General features: G+C 46.7%; 1 protein-coding gene across 1 annotated transcript in view; it reads right to left on the reverse strand.

Moving 5' to 3' along the window:
- Positions 1-19673, reverse strand: part of MREG (melanoregulin) — a 68029-nt gene extending 48356 nt beyond the window's left edge. The window contains exons 1-2 of the mRNA XM_068969356.1: positions 19579-19673; positions 553-712 (exon numbers count right to left, since the gene is read on the reverse strand). Coding sequence (XP_068825457.1) covers positions 553-712; positions 19579-19673 — 255 coding nt within the window. The remainder of the gene's footprint in view (positions 1-552; positions 713-19578) is intronic.
- Positions 19674-20871: the final 1198 nt, after the last annotated feature.

Consider the following 20871-nt stretch of genomic DNA (forward strand, 5'->3'; position numbering starts at 1 on the left):
TGAATGTTGAATTGTGGCTTGCCAAACAACTGGAAAGCTTAGACATGGACTGGTTAAGCTATTTAAGACCATAAAGTATCTTCATGATCTGAGCAGCACTGCCTTGCTCTTTCCATACAGTTGTAATTTATATCATTAAAGCAACAATTGGAGAAAGCAAGCATTAAGGAGAGTTAACAGGCAGGTTGATAAGAAGTCCAAGCCTAAGGCCCCTTTAAGGAAGAGGTAAACATTCTTTCTTTTTCACACTCTTTTGCCTTAGACAAGTAGGCCTCATAGGCAGCAATATCTCTTGTTCAAGGACCTGCCTTTTTTTGAGCTTTGGATGTATGTTATGGGAGAAAATCTGAGTTAATCAGTCTTATCTGTGTATTAAGCAGGTATACGAAGACCAGCTATACTTCGTGACTAGATGCTGCTAAAAGGCCTGCCCTTCGTTTCACATATATCATGCTTCATTCTTTTCTCTGTTTCAAGCTGTTCTTCTCTGTCATTGCTCTCTTTTGCTGTGCATTACCATCTGCACACAGCAAGATCTCAAAAGCTGCTTACCTCTGAATCTTTGGCCTGCTGATTGCGAACGACGATCAGGTTGTACAGGACCCTGTCGTCGTCTGCCTCTGTGTGGGACACGTCGTGAGGCATACTCCACAAATTCTTCTCATCATCCCTCGCCAGCGTGGCTCCAAACGAAGAATATGGGTTGCTACCACTATGGGATAAGAAAAGGGGGTATAAGGGCTTTGTACTACATATTACATGTAATACATACATCAGGCTTCCCTGGTGGCTCAGTGGTAAAGAATCCACCTGACAATGCAGTTTGATTGACACGTTCAATCTCTGGTCCGGGAGGATACACATGTCACAAAGCACCCAGGCCCAAGAGCCACAACTATGGGGCCTGTGCTCTGCAACAAGAGGAGCCGCAGACCACAACCAGAGAGTAGCCCCTGACGTCCACAGCTAGAGCAAAGCTGTGCAGCAACACAGACCCAAAATACTTAACTAAACATATATATACACCACATGTAAGTAACATATAAATTAAAATATATTACATATTGCAGAATGTAATGATAGCTTACGGGGGACAGTGCCACTGGATTCGTGGTCTCCAAAGCAGAAGATTTAACTCTGGGACCAAAGACAGGTCTCAGTCACTCAGAGCTTTGTGTGCAGAATTTTATTTAAAGTGACAGGACAAAGAAAGCTTCTGACATAGACATCAGAAGTGGGTAGAAAGAGTACTCGCCTCACTAGCTAAGCGGGGCCTTATACACTTTTCTGCTCACTGCTGAGAACAGAAAAAAAATACCTCAAGGCTGTGAGAATTTTGCCCAGACTGTTTCCCATAACATACATCCTAGGATGACATCAGCATGAGATTAGCCAGAAGAAACAGGCTAACTCAGAGCTCAAAGCTGTGAAAGTTTTTACCCAGATTTTCTCCCATAACATACATCCAAAGCTCAAAAAAAGGCAGGTCCTTGAACAAGAGATACTGCTGCCTATGAGGCCTACTTGTCTAAGGCAAAAGAGTATGAAAAAGAAAGAATGTTCACCTCTTCCTTAAAGGGGCCTTAGGCTTGGACTTCTTATCAACCTGCCTGTTAACTCTCCTTAATGCTTAGCGCTCCTTGGAAGAAAAGCTATAACCAACCTAGAGGGCACACTAAAAAGCAGAGACACTACTTTGCCAACAAAGGTCTGTCTAATCAATGCTATGTTTTTTCCAGTGGTCATGTATGGATGTGAGAGTTGGACCATAAAGAAAGCTGAGTGCCAAAGAATTGATGCTTTTGAACTGTGGTGTTGGAGAAGACTCTTGAGAGAGTCCCTTGGACTGCAAGATCAAACCAGTCAATCCTAAAGGAAATCAGTCCTGAATATTCACTGGAAGGACTGATGCTGAAGCTCAAGCTCCAATACTTTGGCCGCCTGATGTGGAGAACTGACTCATTGGAAAGGACCCTGATGCTGGGAAAAACTGAAGGCAGGAGGAGAAGGGGACAAGAGAGGATGAGGTGGTTGGATGGCATCACCGACTCGATGGACATGAGTTTGAGCAAGCTCCGGGAGTTGGTGATGGACAGGGAAGCCTGCTGTGCTGCAGTCCATGGGATGGCAAAGAGTTGGACACGACTGAGTAACTGAACTGAACTGAACTGAACTGAAGTTAACTCTCTCAGTAACATGTAACAGTTGTGGTGGGAGGGTTCACCTGTTGTGGAGCACGGGCTCTAGAGCCCAGTGGCGCTAGTGGTAAAGAACTCGCCAGCCAGTGCAGGAGACTGAGAGATAGGGGTTTGAACCTGGATCAGGAAGATCCCCTGGAGGAGGGCACGGCAACCCACTCCAGAATTCTTGCCTGGAAAATCCCATGGACAGAGGAGCCTGGTGGGCTGCAGTCCACAGGGTCGCAAAGAGTCAGACACGACTAAAGCAACTTAGCATGCACACACAACATATAAATATATATTCCAAGCAAAAGAATCTGCACTGTTTTTAATAATGAAGCATGACACAACAGAACAATTAAAAAATCACTTTTAAAACAACAGAGGACAGCTAAAATAGGATACCTGGCAGAGTATCCTTACCATGTTAAACATGAAATTATCATCCTTACCATGTTAAACATGAAATTATCATGAATACCCTGACAGCTAAGACAAAAAAAAAAAAAAAAAAAAGGAATTCCAATGAGGAATGTAATTCTCATGTGATTAAAAGAAGCAAACAATTAATATGAAGAGATGAAATTTTTACCGGTTCTGAATTCAAGGAAATAAGAGTGAATTCAAAGTACAATGGTATGTATTATCTATCAAATTTTTTACAATAAGAAAATTAAGTAATAAACATGCACATCTGAATACTTTCAATAAGCAGTATTGGATGCTGAGTAAGGATTTCAGGAGCCACATGCTGACACCTGGGTCATGATTTACCCTTTATGAGGCAGTATCTATGTTTACGAGGAGCTGAGTGGCAGAGTGTCATACCTAGGACATGCTTATACAAAGACCTGGTTAACTTCCGTGGGACTGGTCAGGTCGGGTCATGCTGGGGTCATCCCCTTCATCTGACGTTAATAATATGTACAAGTCCCTGACTCCACGTTACTCACAGGGCTTATAAAATTGTAAGCCACACAAACATGGTCCCTATCCTCGGACCTTGGAGTCTAGGGAGGGACAGAGAGAAATGAATGATCACGTGACAATCTAATGAAAAGCAGTGTAAGTGCTACAAAGGGGGAGTTCACAGAGCTGTGAGAGGCAGTTAGAGTTAGTTAAGTCGCTCAGTCGTGTCCGAATCTTTGCGACCCCATGGACTGTAGCCCACCAGGCTCCTCCGTCCATGGGATTCTCCAGGCAAGAATACTGGAGTGGGCTGCCATTTCCTTCTCCAGGGGATCTTCCTGACCCAGGGACTGAACCCAGGTCTCCCGCATTAGAGGCAGACGCTTTAACCTCTGAGCAATCAGGGAAGCAGCTTCCCTGCTGCTGTGAGAGGCAGTAGGGGTAGGCATTAGGTAGGCGTTGTGGAAAAGGGATTTAAATGAGTTTTAAGCTGAAAGACAAGAAACAGAGTTCCAGAAAAGGAAATGGCATGTTCAAAAGCCCTGGGGTGGACTGAAGCAGGGTGAAGGTAGGAAAAGAAGGGGGATGTTGGCTCGCGAGTGAAAGAGAAGCTGAGGAGACAGCTGGGGCCAGATACTCTTGGCTCTGTAGGCCATGTTTTCTAACATTCTTTAGAAATGTGGTCTTTATTCCTAGGAGCTAGGTAAGATGCAGGAGGGCTTCAAGCAGGACTGTAATGTGACATGAACAATATTACACCTTTAAAGATTCTTCTGGCTAACTTATACAAAGAACGTGGCATCTCATACCATCACTCCATGGCAAATACAAGGGAAAAAGTGGAAACAGTGACAGATTTTCTTTTCTTGGGCTCCAAAATCACTGCAGATGGTAACTACAGCCATGAAATTAAGACACTTGCTCCTTGGAAGAAAAGCTATGACAAACCTAGACAATATATTAAAAAGCAGAGATATTACTTTGCCAACAAAGGTCAGTATAGTTAAAGCTATGGTCTTTCCAATAGTCACGTATGGATGTGAGAGTTGGACCATAAAAAATGCTGAGCACTGAAGAATTGATGCTTTTGAACTGTGGTGTTGGAGAAGACTCTTGAGAGTCCCCTGGACTGCAAGGAGATCAAACCAGTCAATCCTAAAGGAAACCAATCCTGAATATTCATTGGAAGGACTGATGCTGAAGCTGAAGCTCCAGTACTTTGACCACCTTATGTGGAGAGCTGACTCATTGGAAGAGACCCGGATGCTGGGAAAGACTAAAGGCAAAAGGAAAAGGGGGTGGCAGAGGACGAGATGGTTAGATAGCATCACCAACTCAATGGACATGAATATGAGCAAACTCTGGGAGACAGTGGAGGTCAGAGAAGCCTAGCATGCTGCAGTCAACGGGGTTGAAGAGAGTCGGACACAACTCAGCGACTGAACAGTGACAACAACAAAGAATACTCAAATTCACAGAGTCAGAAAGTACACTGGGGACTTTCCTGGTGGTTCACTGGCTAAGAATCCCGGCTCTCAATTCAGGGGATCCAGGTTCTATCCCTGGTCAGGGAACTAGATCTCAGATGCTGCAACTTAGACCCAGCCCAGCCAAATTATATATATATATTTTTTTAATAAAAGAAAGTCATTGGTAGATGAGAAGGGCCAGGAGTGGGAGGAGGTGGGGAAGGGGAAGGGGGTCTTAGTGTTTAATAGGGACAGAGTTTCAGTTTAGGAAGGTGAAAAATCCGGGAGATGGATGATGGTGAGAGTTGTACAACAATGTGAATGTACTTAGAGCCCCTGAACTGTACAGTCAGATATAGTTAACATGAAAGTGAAAGGCGCTTGGTCGTGTCCAACTCATTGCAGCCCCATGGACTGTACAGCCCATGGAATTCTCCAGGCAAGAATACTGGAGTGGGTAGCCTGTCTCTTCTCCAGGGGATCTCTCCAACCCAGGGATCAAACCCAGGTCTCCCGCATTGCAGGCAGATTCTTTACCAGCTGAGCCAAGAGGGAAGCCCAAGAATACTGGAGTGGGTAGCCTATCCCTTCTCCAGTGGATCTTCCTGACCCAGGAATCGAACCAGGGTCTCCTGCACTGCAGGCGGATTCTTCAACTGAGCTATCAGGGAAGACCATGGTTAACACAGTATGCTTTATATTATGTGACTTTTACCACAATTAAAAGAAAAAATCTTCCTGGCTACAGTGTGGAGAATGCTTCAGAGGGGTGAAGAGTGGACCTGAGGGATTCACTAAGATGGAACTAAAGCAACTCAGGTGAGACAGGATAGGTATTACCCTGCATAATCCAGGAGCAGGAGAGGGTAGAAGCTCTCTGGCTTTCCACCGGGACAGCGAGTGATGCCCTCGTCTCAGGCAGAGCTACAATGCCCCACAGCCACAGGGTGGCCAGCACGTCTGCAGGTGTGACAGCAGCGAATGGCAAAGGAGGACAGACAGTGGGTGCCTGATAAGCAGACAGCATCTGGGAAGGAAGGATAAGAGAAACGGACAACTGGGCTGAAGGTAACGTTAAGGCTTTAAAACAACATGAAATATTCCGAAGTTGGCACTAAGGAGATGTTGCAACAGGAAGCAAAGTTTGGGTCTCCAAACTGGTGTTCAGCACAGGAACCCTCCCAGCCAGGGATGGACTCCAGCACTCGAGTGATGAGGTCTGGGTCAGGCTTGGGAGAGCCAACCACGGCCCGCTCATGAAAACTGGGACACAGAGGGGAAGGGAGCTTGGAGCCAAGGTCTACAGGAGGCCAGCTACCTGAATGGATGCTGAAAAGTGCTCTTGAAGTCTCTCCAGTTCAGAAATGCAGGGGTGAGACTGGATAGAGTGATCAGAACTATGGAGAAGGAGTGACTTTCAGGGAGTCAGACACAGCTCAGCCACAGGACTGTCAGAAACACCCTGTTTTCCCTTCTGACACTGCAAAAGCTGAACAGAGAGACCCACCACTCGCTCCTTTTAAGAATGATGAGCCAACAAACAGGGAGGCAAATGATGCCCAGGGAGGCCTTGGTGCCCATACGAGCTTTACCAAGCATGTCCATCTCATTCATTCATCCACGCATTCACTTATTCAACTGTGTACTGCTACTGGGCTGGATGCTCTAGGAACTCACAAATAAACAGGGCATTGCCCCTGTTGCTGGTGTGACTATAACGCAAGGAGGCAAGTGAATTTTCTTTTTAAGTGCAAACAGAAAGTTGTAGGAACAGACAGAGAGACACACATTATGTGTGATGAGAAGGAAGTTGAAGAAAGGTTACATGGAGTAAATACTAACCCAGACCTGAGGAGCACACAGCCTTTCTCCAGAGAAGAGAAGCAAAGGGAATGTTGTTCCTAACAGAGGGACACCACCTACAGCGTATGGAAACTGGAAGTGTCCGCAGGGTGGGGGAACTCCCAAGTGTTCACGCAGGGCTGACCACACAGGCTCCCAAGGAGGGAAATGGACAGACACGAAAAAAAGGACATGGGGGGTCTGCTGGAGTTCAACTTTGGTTGTGAGAACGGTGATAAGTTATCGAAGCAATTTTCAGCCTTGTCAGGTCTGAGTTTTACAGCAACAACTCTCGATAAAGAAGGAACAGGGCTTAGGAGGCTGTCACAATCAACGGTCACAAGAGGGTAGGTGTGGCTTTCCTGCCGCGGTCTTTGAGTTCCTAGTGTCGGGGGCCTCGGGGCCACTGTGGGAGAGCGGTGGGCCAGGAGATGGGCAGGGCTGCTCGGCAGAGAGAGGAAGATGCCACAAACCAACCACAACCAGAACAGCTGGTTCAAACCTGTAATTCGTGAGAGTTCCAGAGAAGATTCCTTTGGGGCATAGGAAAGGTGGTACTCTATTGCTAAATAAGTCCACGTTTAATTCAAAACATTTTGAGATACTGGTTGGGGCACGAGTGAAGGAGGGCATGGGCTTGAGAAATAGAGGTGGGAACAGCAAGCGTGGGTTCCTGCAGCATCAGAGACTCAGCCATGGCTGCCCTATTGACCCCAGATGAGTGACACGGAGGTGGGAGGAGGGGAGTCAGTGCTGACCGCGTGAGGGTGATGCCTTTACGGAGGACAGGAGGAGCCACGGCTGACCTGCACACCTGCAGGACACGCAGAGAGCACTCAGGATCTGGGCTTAGGACCAAGGACCGGGCAGGAGACCTAGATGTGGGGGAAACGCTCATGGATCTCCATCACCGCAGAAGCCAGGGGACCAGAGGAAGCATCTGGGAACAAGGAGGAAGGAAAGCAAGGGAATGAAGAAGGGCCTCAGAGGAATGGAAAAGGAGGCTACAGAGGGCAGGAGAGCCCAGGGAGCGAGAATGCTGGGCAAAGAGGAATTCTCCAGAGCAGGCGGCACCGGACAGCGTCAGAGCGTGAAGAGCATGAACTCCAACATCTTTATGCCTAAACGATTTTGCGGCCAGTAAAACCACACAGCACTTTACCCCAGGCCCTCCACACTCTATCCCTCCCTCTGTACAACCATCTGAGGTCTCAGGGGGGCAGGTGACAGTGACGCTATCCCACTTGGCAGATGGGGACGAGACTCCACAGTTGTCTGACTTCTCCCAGGACAGGATGGTCCCCACCCTCCAGCACAAGGTCCCTGATGGGGCATCTCTAAGCAGCCACAGTCAGAGTTCATAGAGTACGTCCAAGGGCTGTGATGGGATGGGTCCTCAAACATAGCGGCCCAGATACTGACTCCAGGTGTGAAGTGGTTCCCGACTTCCCTGGGAAGCAAACTCCCCTGGGACTTCTCCTCAAGGCATCCAAACCCCGGGGGCACAGTTTTCACCAGGACAGTACACATCCCTCTCAGATCCTGAAACCTGAGTTACGTTCCAGAAACTCAGTCTTTCATTTTTGCCCAAATCTTTCATTTGTTTGTCTCAAGTTGATAGATAGGTTCCACTGCTCTAAGGTAGGGATGAAAAGTGAAAGTGTTTGTTGCTGGGTCATGTCCAACTCTTCTGTGAACTATGGACTTTAGCCCGCCAGGCTCCTCTGTCCATGGGATTTCCCAGGCAAGAATACTGGAACAGGTTGCCATTTCCTTCTCCAGGGGATCTTCCCGACCCAGAAACCAAACCTGGGTCTCCCTCATTGCAGGCAGATTCTTCACCATCTGAGTCACTGGGATGTACTCAGTATTTCTTCACAACTCACATCACCTGGTGGGGGCGGGCACAGAGAAGCTGCTTTACAAGTACTTTTAAAAGTTACAGAGCTGTGACCCCAAAGTACTAAAGGAAATCCCAGACATAACTCATTACAAGTTCCCTAATGCAGGAGGTTTAGACATTAGCCAGTATCCACTTGAATGGGTGTGTGCTCAATCGCTCAGTTGTATCCGACTCTCTGTGATTCCATGGACTCTAGCCCACAGGGCTCCTCTGTCAAATGGAATTTTCCAGACAAGAATACTGGAGTGGGTTGCCATTTCCTTCTCCAAGGAATCTTCCTGATCCAGGGATCAAACTTGAGTCTCTCGTGTCTGCTCTGGCAGGCAGATTCTTTACCACTGTGCCACCTGGGAAGGTGATAAACAGCATCTGACCTTGAGTAAGCCACTTTTGGCTTCATAAGCCACAATTTCTTGGCTTGTTTTGAGAAGATTATGACAGGTGCCCTCTTGGCCAGTCGCTCATTGTTGTTTAGTAGCTAAGTGATGTTCATCTCTTTGCAACCCCATGGACTGTAGCCTGCCAGGCTCCTCTGTCCATGGGATTTCCCAGACAAGAATACTGGAGCAGGCTGCCATTTTACTCTCCAGGGAATCTTCCCAACTCAGGGATCAAATCACCATCTCCTGTACTGGCAGGTGGATGGCCAGTCAGTCCTACCCTCTCACAATCAGTTAATCAATATTTCTGTCTTCTCTCTCTTCTCCCCACCCCACAAGCACGCACACATACACACACACAGACACACACATATGACTCCAGCCAACATCTAAGAGTACCACCCATCCTTAACCTAAAGTCCTGAAGGCAGCTCTGTAGGAAGGTCAACACTGGCCTGTTAGGATGTCTCCAGACAGGCAGTGCCTCCCCAGCATCCCCTTATTAGGAGCAGTGCTCCCCTGACAACTCCTGAGTCTCAGACTCTGCCTGCTTAGTCACTGATCCTCTCCCCAGGGGACAATATAAAACAGGGGAGAGAACCAAGGGCTTCTAACCCAGGGTGAGCAATGACTTTCATCCGAGTGATGCTCTCAAGCTCGGGATCTGGGTGGCTGTCCTCTGCAGAGCAGCCCCCTACTCCACTTGGCTGCCTCCCTCACCTGGACCTCACTCCCACCACCTTCTTCTTATCTATTTAAGTTACAAACCTGGCTTCTTTGAAGACCTGGAGAGGTGGGGCACACCACTAAATAAATCACTAAGTTAATAATTTCACCAAAACACGAATCAAGGTAAAAGTGAACGAGCGCTTGAACTCATTAGAGAAGGACCTGTCAGACCAGCCTGGTTCCCAAGATCCCTGCTCCCCATTCCTTTCATCCTGCTCCATCACCCAGGCAAGGCAGCATCTGCTTTGTTTTAAAACTTTGAACCCTTAGGGTGGAGAGTCCAGAGCGAAGAAAAACCTAAAGCAAACAACTAAAGCAGCAGCTTGGGAACCTCTATGCACTCAAGCCTGTAAAGCACTGTGGGACCTTTGTGTAAAGAGAACTCCGTGCAAAGGCCCTGGGGTCTGGGACAGAGCCCAGGAGGACAGACGGCAGGGAGAAGAGGGCACTGAATCGGAGCTTCACTCTCCCTCCCTCCCTCCCTCCCCTGTGAAATGATCTCTAAAGGTTTGAGGAAAGTGAGAGGGGCCGTTTCGCCCCTGGCCGCCATCTGCTGATGATAAATATTTTATGAACTTCAGGCATCTGAGAGGTGACTCTGAAGTTACACATGAAGCGAAGCAAAGGCTGCTCTTTTCTCCCAGAAGGTAAGATGAGCAAAGTTTCAGCTTCCATCCCCAGCCCCACCTAGGGTGTGAGGCCAAACCTCTCGGGATTCTTTTCTTCCAGTATCAATAGGGCTAGGGGAGACTCCAGGCTTAGAAACATCAGTATTAATCCAATGTTTGAACATGACGGAACCCCGAGTCTACACATCATCCCAAGGTTTCCGGCGCTTTTCTCAGTGTTTAAACGCCTGGTCTCGTGACATCCTTCAGCAGCAGAGGCATCTGCCAGCTCAATATGTACGAAGAAAACTGCGGGTGCTTTTCTGGGCCCCTCTTGCTCCCTGACATGCTCTCACCCTTCATGCCTTCCCATCCCAAGGCTGAAACAGTCTCACATCATCATGGGTTCCATTCACTGCTTTAAATGCTTTAAAGGCCTGAAGACGGTTCTGACAAGAAGTCTGTGAAGGAGGCAGGGGAGGCATGATTTTTCTGTCTCCCAGATGAGGAAACGCTGGGGTGCGGGAAGATTAGACTCAGCCCTTGGTCTCTGCCTTGTTTACACTAACTCCTGGTCTCACGGCTTTAAATGCCATCTTCCTGAGGAAGATTCTCAAACCTGTAACTGAATCCCCAGCTCAGACACGCTCTCAAGTCCCAGACTCCTGCACGGCCTGCCTTCCTCCCTTCTCCATGAGGATGCCTGGTCCACAGCTCAAGTTCAACATGGTGCACCAAGCCCCTGACCTTCCCTCCAAAGCTCCCCACCCACAGTCTCCCCACCTAGAAGATGGAAACCTATCCTTCCTCAGGCCAAAACCCTTCAAGTCATCCTTGGTTCTCTCACCCCCAACATCTAATCCAATAGAAAATCCTATTGACCACACATTAAACAAATGCCCATCTCTACCAGTACCACTCCCCAGGTCAAAGAACCTCTGTCTTACAAAAGAATCCCTGCAATTTTTTTCCCACTGATCTACCTTTTTCCAGGTCTGGAAGATCCCATGGAGAAGGGAATGGCTAGCCACTCCAGTATTCTTGCCTGGGAAATCCCATGGACAAGAGAAGTCTGGAGGGCTATAGTCCATGGGCTCGCAAAGAGTCGGTCGGACACGAGTGAACGACTAACGCTCTCTTTCACTTTCACCTTTTTCAACCACTACCTCTACCAACGTTCTTCTTAACACAATTAAAGTGATCTTTTCAATATGTCAATCAATTCCTGTCACCCCTCCCTCACAACCCTCCAGGGGCTCCCATCTGACACAGAATATAAGCCCAGGTCACTCCGTGGTCCATAATCCCCACGTGACATGCCAGCCACTCTGGTCTCTTTGCTGTTCCCTGAACCCACTAGTCACGCGGCCACCTCCAGGCCCTTGCACCGGCTGATTCTCCTATGATGGTGCTCCCTCCCCACCCCCACCCCTGTATCCACATGCCTCGCTCCCTCCCCTCCGTCATATCACTGTTTAAATATCCCCTCTTCAATGAGGCTTACTCTGACCAATCTATTTAAAATTGCACGCATGCTCTTCTGCCCCGACTCTACCTCCATATTCATGGGGTCTACAGCCCTGGGTTGGGGGAGGTGCAGAGGAGACGGTGCTTTCTGGAATCAACTCCCTGCAGATACCTAGGAATGACTGCATTTGTTTACCTTCTGATTTATTTGTCAATACTATGTTTACTGTTTGTTGTGCTTCCCCAAAACCATAATAAAAGGCCCCTGAGAACAGGATCTGTATCTCTTTTGCTCAATGATGTATGTGGAGTGCTTAGAACAGGACCTGACACTTAATGGATGCTCAATTTGTTGAATGAATGAATTGTGACTTCCCAACGTCACAGGGCTCTGAATGGCAGAAATGAGGCTGGAATCCCACTCTCTGGACTCACAGACAAGCTCTGAACATCTTTGAGCTGTTTAAATTCATGAAGGTGGGGTTCAGAGTCTTCCAGAGGAAGCAGACAGTAAGCATATATATTCATGTCTAGTGGTGATCAGCCTCTGAAGGAATAAGGGTCAGAGTGAGGGTGAAAAGTACTGTTTGAAAGAGGGTGGTCAGGGAAGATCTTTCTGATAAAATAACTTTAAGTAGAGACCTGAATCGAGGGAGGGAGTTTCCCGGGTAAGTGAAGAAAGGCTATGCTAGGCAGGGAGGGCGCTAACAGTGTATCTGAGGACCCAGGAGGAGGCCCGTGTGGCTGAAGAATGAACAATTTGCCCTTTTGTGCTGACTTTAAAATCTATACCGTGAGTAATAGCCCCAAACTCGAAACCACCCAAAAGTCCACCAACAGAAGAATGGGTGAACCAAAGGGAATACACCATAAAATCCACTCACAGAAGAACGGGTGAATCAATGGGAATACACCATCAAGCAGTGAGAACCACCAACTGCATGCCCCAGCTTGGGCCGAGCTCACAAAGTCAAGTACACACACAGTTTGATCCTGCGTATGTGAAGTTTAAAAGCAGGCAAAACTAAAGTCCATTTTTAAGGTGCATACAGAGGCGGAAAAGCTATCAAGAAAAGCAAGGAAATGACTATCACAAAAGTCTAGATATAATCAGGGGTCGGGGGTGGGGGTGGGGGTGGGGTGCGGGTTGCCCACAGCTATCTCTTGCCTTGGGCGGTGATTATAGGAGTATCCATCTTGTAGTTGTTCTTTTTTTTTTTTTAAGTTTTTTTTTTTTCATGTGGACCATTTTTAAAGTCGTTATTGAATTTGTTTCAATACTGCTTCTTTTTTATGTTTTTGTTTTTTGGCCACCAGGCATGTGGGATCTTAGCTCCCCAACTAGGGATTCAACCTGCACACCCCCCTCCATGGAAGGCAAAGTCTTAACCACTGGACCACCAGGGAAGTCCCTGTAGTGTTTTACACTGTATATGTGCTTGTATGTTTTCAGACTTTGATATACAAACACAAGATTTTAAAAGTTAAGAAAAAAATAATGAGAGGCAATACAGCAAACTCTTAACTCCTTTCCAGGCAGTACAGGGGTTCTTTAGATACATACAGCCTCACCAAAATTATTTTCTAAAAAAAAAAAAGACACCAAAGAACAGAGTGCAGGGCCTGTTATTGGTTGCAAAACAAATATATACTGTTGTTCAGTCGCTCAGTTGTGTCCGACTCTTCACAACCCCACGGACTGCAGCATGCCAGACTTCTCTGTCCTTCACTATCTCCCAGAGCTTGCTCAAACTTATGGCCATCCAGTCAGTGATGCCATCCAACCATCTCATCCTCTGTCAACCCGTTCTCCTCCTGCCTTCAATCTTTCCAAGCATGAAGGTCTTTTCCAATGAGTCAGTTCTTCGCATCAGGTGGCCAAAGTATTGGAGTTTCAGCTTTAGGGTCAGTCCTTCCAATGACTATTCAGGACTGATCTCCTTTAGGATTGACTGGTTTGATCTCCTTGCAGTCCAAGGAACTCTCAAGAGTCTTCTCCAACACCACAGTTAAAAAGCATTGATTCTTCGGTGCTCAGCTTTCTTTATAGTCCAACTCTCACATCCATACATCATTACTGGAAAAACCATAGCTTCGACTAGACAGATCTTTGTCGGCAAAGTAATGTCTCTGCTTTTTAATATGCTGTCTAGGTTGGTCATAGCTTCCAAGGAGCAAATGTCTTTTAATTTCATGGCTGCAGTCACCATCTGCCATCAGCTATAAGCACACATAGAACCCCTCCCTCTTGGACCTCCCTCCCATGCTCTCCCCATCCCACCCCCTAGGTCATCACAGAGCAACAAGCTGAGCTCCGTGTGCTATACAACAGTTCCCACTAGCTGTCTGCTTTACACATGGTAGTGTATATATGTCATCCCCAATCTCCCAAATGATGCCACGCTCCCCTTCTCCCACTGTGTCCACACATCTCCTTATATGTCTACGTCTCTATTCCTACTCTGCAAACAGATTCATCTGTTCCATTTTTCTAGATTCTACATATATGCCTTAATATACAGCTATCAAGTTTGTGGCAACTTGTCGCAGCAGTCCTGGAACCTAATAACAGGAAACCCACTGTTTCTTTTAATTAGCAACACGAAATCTTGGGTCAAAACGTCATTCGCTGTTTTACAGACAAATAAACAACGATCCAGCCATTCCAAAACGATGCATTTGCATCATCGTCCTGTTCTCAGCACCTATGGATATTTTGTTGTCATTGTGATCATTACTTACCCTCCTTGAGAAAAACAGTGCGGAGAAGAATGACTTTCAGAACTTCAAACTTTACATAGATGATGGACAAGATGGACATTACATGATTCATTCCTAAACCTGGGATGAAGGTGAGGAAATGGTGAAACTGAATGAAACCTTTGGCTTTTTTTATCACAGAGGCCTGGTGTCAAGCCCACATCAGGCCATGGATCATTTCTCCAAGCCTAGACTTGTTCTAAGCTTCCTGCTGTTAGAAATGCCTACTCACATATTTGCTGGTGAAGCCGACCTTGGCAGCTGGATCAGTCATGACTCACACATCATGGTAGCTCTGATGGTAAAGCATCTGTGTACAACGCGGGAGACCTGGGTTTGATCCCTGGGTCAGGAAGATTCCCTGGGGAAGGAAATGGCAACCCACTCCAGTACTCTTGCCTGAAAAATTCCATGGACAGAGGAGCTTGGTGCAGGCTACTGTCCATGGGGTCGCAGAGTCGGGCACAACTGAGCGACTTCACTTCACTTCACACATCATAGGCCTTCAGGCTCCTTCCCAGGACCACACACAACCTTGCTGCCCCTGTATTCCATGTCAAACAGAATTTCAGCTGACATAAGGCCACAGAAAGAAGACAGTCTGCATCATGCCTGGAACAGCTCTTCAAGGCTGCACCTTGAAGTCAGATGCCTTCCCTGGACAGAAGAAGAAACTAAGGTTCAAGGAAGTTACAAGACTTCCCCAAAGTCCCACAGACAATTAGTAGTTAGGAAAAGGACTCAGGTTTCTTAACTCCTCCTGGGCTTGGCTCTCAAGGTCAGGCTGCCCCTGCATCCAGGTAGAAGAATTAAACTAAGGAAGGACATGGAAGAAAGGCAAAAAGGAGAAAAGAGTCACAATGGGCAGGAGCTAAAGCTAGTGACATCTACCAGCGTCTAGGATATAAACACTATCAGTTAAACTTGGAAACTGTTTGGTAGCTTTCTGAATTTTCTGCAATGCAAGGAATAAACTCTGAAGTCAAACAGACATGGATTCAAATTCTGACTCTCCAACTTACCAGTTGTGACTGTGAACTAATTATTTAAACACTCTAAGCCCTGAGTTCCTCACCTATAAAATGGGGAATAAATAACACCTATTTTATCTGGTCACTATTGCTGTTCAGCGGCTGTCGTGTCTGATTCTTTGGGACCTCATTAACTAATTAACTGCAGCACGCCAGGCTTCCCTTTCCACCATCTCCCAGAGGTTGCTCAAACTCATGTCCGTTGCAGATGATGCCTTCCAACCATCCCACCCTCTGTCGTCCCCTTCTCCTCCTGCCCTCAATCTTTCCCAGCATCAAGGTCTTTTCCAATGAGTCAGCTCTCCACATCAGGTGGCCAAAGTATTGGAGCTTCCGCTTCAACATCAGGACTTCCAATGAATATTCAGGGTTGATTTCAATCTTTAGGATTGACTGGTTTGATCTCCTTTGCTGTTCAAGGGACTCTCAAGAGTCTTCTCCAGCACCATAGTTCAAAAGCATCAGTTCTTCAGTGTTCAGCCTTCTTTGTGGTCCAACTCTCACATCCACAGATGATTACTGGAAAAAACTGGAGTTTGCTCAAATTAATGTCCACTGAGTCAGTGATACTATCTAACCATCTCATCTTCTGCAGTAGAGCCAACAAAAAGATGTCTAGCTAACAATTATGCCATTGACAGCAACACCACAAGGGAAACCAGCAGGATTAGATGGATCACAGGCACAGAGACAAGAGAATGAGAAATCAGAGGCCAGAGAATGAGGAAATGGGAAATCAGGCCCAGATGGTCAGCACAGGGGCACTCGGTGTACACCAAGCAAAGAACAGCAGCTTTCTTTCTCTTGTAACTTTCAACAGAAGAGTTTTCTTGTAATCATGCAGGGGAAGGAACCAGATCTCATGATGAGTGGGAGGCGAAGGAGGAGGTGGGGGTACAATTGACTGCACTTTAAAGACATCTGTGCGACACAAGGGAAAGCAGAAGATGCCAGCTAAAGAAAACAGCAATATGGGGATGAATTTATTGTCAGGGGAGGCCCCAGCATACTTCGAGAGAAAGGGCAAAGAAAGAACTCATGGGAAAATATACATGCAAGCCAGACAACTGACAGCCATTCCCTTTAGGTACAAAATTCCAGAAAAAGCAAACAAGGCAAGATCAAAAACACAGGGACTTTCCTGATGGTCCAGTGGTTAAAAATTTGCCTTGTAATGTGGGAGACACCAGTTGGGTTCCTGGTCAGGGAACTGGAATCCCACATGCTGCGGGGCAGCAAAACCCATGCACTGCCACAGTTCCCAAGTCTGTGTGCCACAACTAAGACCCAACACAGCCAAATAAATCAATAAATATTTCCTAAAAACCCCAAGTGGCAACGTCAGGTTGGCATAGGAGCTGATATTAAAAACTAGTTTTGCTGAACTAATGAGGTTCCCTGGTCTGTTTTGGAAAAGGACTGCAGATGACCACGCATACAAATGACAAACGTCTTCCTTTCGACCATATCTCTTCCAGCACTATTGCCTTGGGGGATGAAATAAAGCTTGATAACCACTGTTCTGGGCTTCCCTGGTGGCTCAGAGGTTAAAGCGTCTGCCTGCAATGCAGGAGACCTGGGTTTGATCCCTGGGTCGGGAAGATCCCCTGGAGAAGGAAATGGCAACCCACTCCAGTATTCTTGCCTGGAGAATCCCATGGACAGAGGAGCCTGGTGGGCTACAGTCCACAGGGTCGCAAAGAGTTGGACACGACTGAGTGACTTCACTTGTTCTTGTTACTTGTTAACCACTGTTTTATGATGGAATAAAGGATTCAGTTGAGGGCAGACAATGTCTGTATAAAATCTTTTTTTATAAATGAAGAAAAATGACATGAAGAATGAAGTTCTTAATAAAATAAAAATTAAGACCATCTGGCCATATGACTTCACCACGTCAAGATTTCAAACCAATCACTTTGGAAAACAGCCTGGCAGCAACTCAGAAAGTTAAAATGTACAATTTGCTATGTGACCTAGCAATTCCACTTCTAGGTATATACCCAAGAGAATCAAAAACATATATCCACGCAGAAATTTGTACACTAATGGTCACAGAATCATTATTTTAAAAGCCAAAAAGTGGAAATCACCCAAATATCTATCAATTGATAAATAAAATGTAAAACATCTATACACTGGAATATTATTCAAAGAAAAAAAGAGTTAAGTGCTGATAAACCTACAACATAGATGAAACTTGAGAACATTATGCTAAGTGAAAGTCAGATGCAAAAGGCCACATATTGAAGGATTCCGTTTATACAAAATGTCCAGAAGAAGTAAACATCTAAAGACAAAAAGTAGATTAGTGGTTGACTGTGGGCCTGGGGGATGGCAGGGAGTGGGCAGGGCAGGGAAGGCAGCAAGTGACTGCCAATGAGTATAGTGCTTCTTTTTGGAGTGATGAAAAATGTCTGGAGGTAAGAGTATTGATGACTGCACAGCTCTGTGAATGTATTAAAAAGCACTGAATTTCACATTTAAAAAAGATTTCAATCTAGACCTTCTAATGATTTGGGCAGGAAAGAACATGCAGGTATCTATACACTGCATCCCTCTGAGGTACATACTATTATGATTCCCATTTTACAGATGAGGAAATTAAAGCACAAAAAGTTTCATAACTTGTGCCAGGTCACCCAGGCTGGAATTTAACCCCAGGCAATCTGGCTCACTAGCACTATGCTATTCTGCCCCAACTGACTCTAAAGTCTTAAAATTACTTGCAAATCTCGCTGACTTACAATGTAAACCAAGGCAGGATAAGGTTGAGATTTTTCAAAACAACCGAAACTATTATCTTAAATAGCAGTTCCCAACAGAATATTGGAAAGACCCAAGGCTCTGAGAATGAGACCAAGCTGAAGGCTGTTATTTCATGTTACTATGAATATTGACAAATTCAGGGTATAATCCAAGCCTGAAATTCCAGATTGCTATCCACTATTTGAAGACTAGGGGTAGATTACTGGGTTTCTCCCTGCCCATAACAATCTAATAATCGAAGTGGGAACACCATTGCAGGAGCAAACAAAAACATTGTGTATGGTGTGTATATTATACACAGAAAACAAACAGGACATACATGTTTACATATATACGTGCTCACTAAACCATGAGGAGCAGATTGCAAGTTCTAAACCCTGGCAAGGAGAGAAAGATAAATAAGAACGAAAAAATCAAAGAAGACTGACTGTTTGAGGGAGACTTGAAAACAAGCATTTAAGAAGGGGCAGGAAGAATAAAGGTCACCACTTGAAACAAGCTTGGAGGGAATAAGAAGCTTAGATTGTTCGTAGAGCAGTAAGGATGCCTGTCTGATTAAATCAAAGAGTGCACAGTGTGTAATATACCGGAAAACAGGAGTGGACAGACAGGAGGGAAGGGGTTATGTAAGATCTCAAAAGTCAAGGGGAGTGTTTGGACTTGATAGAGTAAGAAAAGGTAAATCGTGTTTTTAAAAAGTTGTGAAAGCTTTACCATATTAGTTGCATATTTCGTAAGAAACACTAGCTTCCATGTTTTTGCCTAGAATACCCTAGAATTTTGCCTCATCTACTATTTCCTAATTTCATTTTAAATCTTTTGTTTCTACCCTACCTACCCCCAAGTCATGCCGAAATGAAACCTTGATTTCAGCAGTCAAGATATAAAATAATTGCTTACAATCACAGCCCTGAACAAAGCCGTGTTGTATGGTTCCTTCACAAAGGCACTTAGCACATTGCTAACGTGCATTAATTTCCTCACACTTAATAGCTTAAGCTGTCATGAATCAACGTTCCACTGTCCCTTGAGAAAAATATGTACTTTTTTAAATGTGAAAAACATTTCCTTGCTCTCCGTCACTGTAAATGTCTTCTCTTCCTAATAAAATTGAATGATAAGGTATCCAACTTTTTTCCTGGGTGAAAGAAATTCACAGTCGCCCATTTCACTGAAATATGCCTATGAAACAGACAATCACAGTTGTATTTAATAGGACCCCTGTGCAAACTTCTCTCCGGTAGTTCTCTGCCCGGGAAACTGCACCCGAGCTCTTGCTGGTTCCCACACGCATCTTCTTGGGTCTCAGGCGCCTCCAAGGATTTGTGCATTCTGGCAAAAACTTTACCCAAGGAACAACCCCCAAGGAGCAGGATCTTCTTCAAGGAACCAAGGGGCTTAGTCTGTGCCTCCGTGTGAGCTTAAAACAAGCGCACTTCCCCAGCTCAGAGGAGCACACGGGTACCCCGAGTCCGTGGTGCCCGGCGGCAGCCAGGGAGCCCCAGATTACGGCCGGGGCGCGCGCACCCACCTGACCAGAGGCTCCTTCTCCGGCACGGCGGGCTCCTCCAGGCACTTGCAGGGGCAGCAGCAGCACGCGGTCCTCAGCCAGTCTCTCAGCCCCATGGAGAGCGAGGTGCCCCGCCGGCGCCGGGCGACTCGGGGGGAGCCGCGGCGGCGAGCGAGCGCGGCTGGGGCGCGGCCACCCGACCGGCGTCCAGGTGCGGGGACAGTGGCGGCCGGGGCGTCGCGGGCCGGTCCGTGCGCATCCCGCCGCGGCCGGCGACGCGGGCGAGGCGGGAGGCGCCTGCACTGCCCCGGAGCTGCGGAGCCGCGCGCTTTCTTCCACTTGGGTTTTGTTTGGGGCGCGGGTTTCGGTGGGGCTTTTCTTCTCGCTCTTTAATTCCCCGGGCGCAAATTGGGGCGCATGCGTCCCCGAGACGCTCCGCTACTGCCCTCTAAGGAGGAAGCCGGGACTCCAGCCGCCAGATGGCAGAACCCGAGGGCGCAGCTGGGGATGGGGCTGGGGGAAGGAGGAGCCCGCCCCCGAGACACAGAGCACGAGGTTGGGCTGGATCTATTCATACGTTTTATTGGCTTCACTCCCCGAGGAAATAAAAGGTCCTCCTTCCCACCCCCACCCCTTGCCTTCAAAGCAGAGATTAGGGCATATTTTTAGCGTGTCAGCGTCACACAGGGTAAAAGTTAGCAAAAATGGATTAATGCATTATAGAAGTGAGCTTTTTAAGTACTACGTTCACAACGAATTTTAAAAAACTGTTTTCAAGTCTCCCAGCCCTTGAATAATTTTCTCAAAAAAGCCAACCTCTGTCATTAGCTTTTTGGCTTCCCCAGTGGCTCAGTGGTAAAGAATCCGCCTGCCAGTGCAGGAGAGGCTGGAGAGGCAGGTTGGATTCCTGAGTCAGGAAGATCCCCTGGAGGAAGAAATGGCAACCTATCCAGGATTCTTGCAGGGAAATCCCATGGACAGAGGGGCCTGGGGGGCTACAGTCCATGGGGTCCCAAAGAGTCGGCTGCGACTGAATTTTTTACTATTTTCCAGATTTTAAACACACACACACACACATACACTTAATGCTTATGCAAACGTGTAAGTATAGGCACCCATAGCCTTTTCCCTTTATACCCAGTGCCATACTCCACACATTTCTGTCCCTGGCTTTTTTCACTCAGTTTACAATGGAGACTGTCCCACCAAGCACATGAAGAACTTCTTCTCTATGATCTTTAACAGTTGCATTTATGTAGTTGATGCCCTTATGTTTTTTTAACCAGATGCCAATGGATGAATAGCAAGTTCATT

The sequence above is a fragment of the Capricornis sumatraensis genome, chromosome 3 (genome assembly GCF_032405125.1).
Source record: "Capricornis sumatraensis isolate serow.1 chromosome 3, serow.2, whole genome shotgun sequence".
In the NCBI taxonomy this organism is placed as follows: Eukaryota; Metazoa; Chordata; class Mammalia; order Artiodactyla; family Bovidae; genus Capricornis; species Capricornis sumatraensis.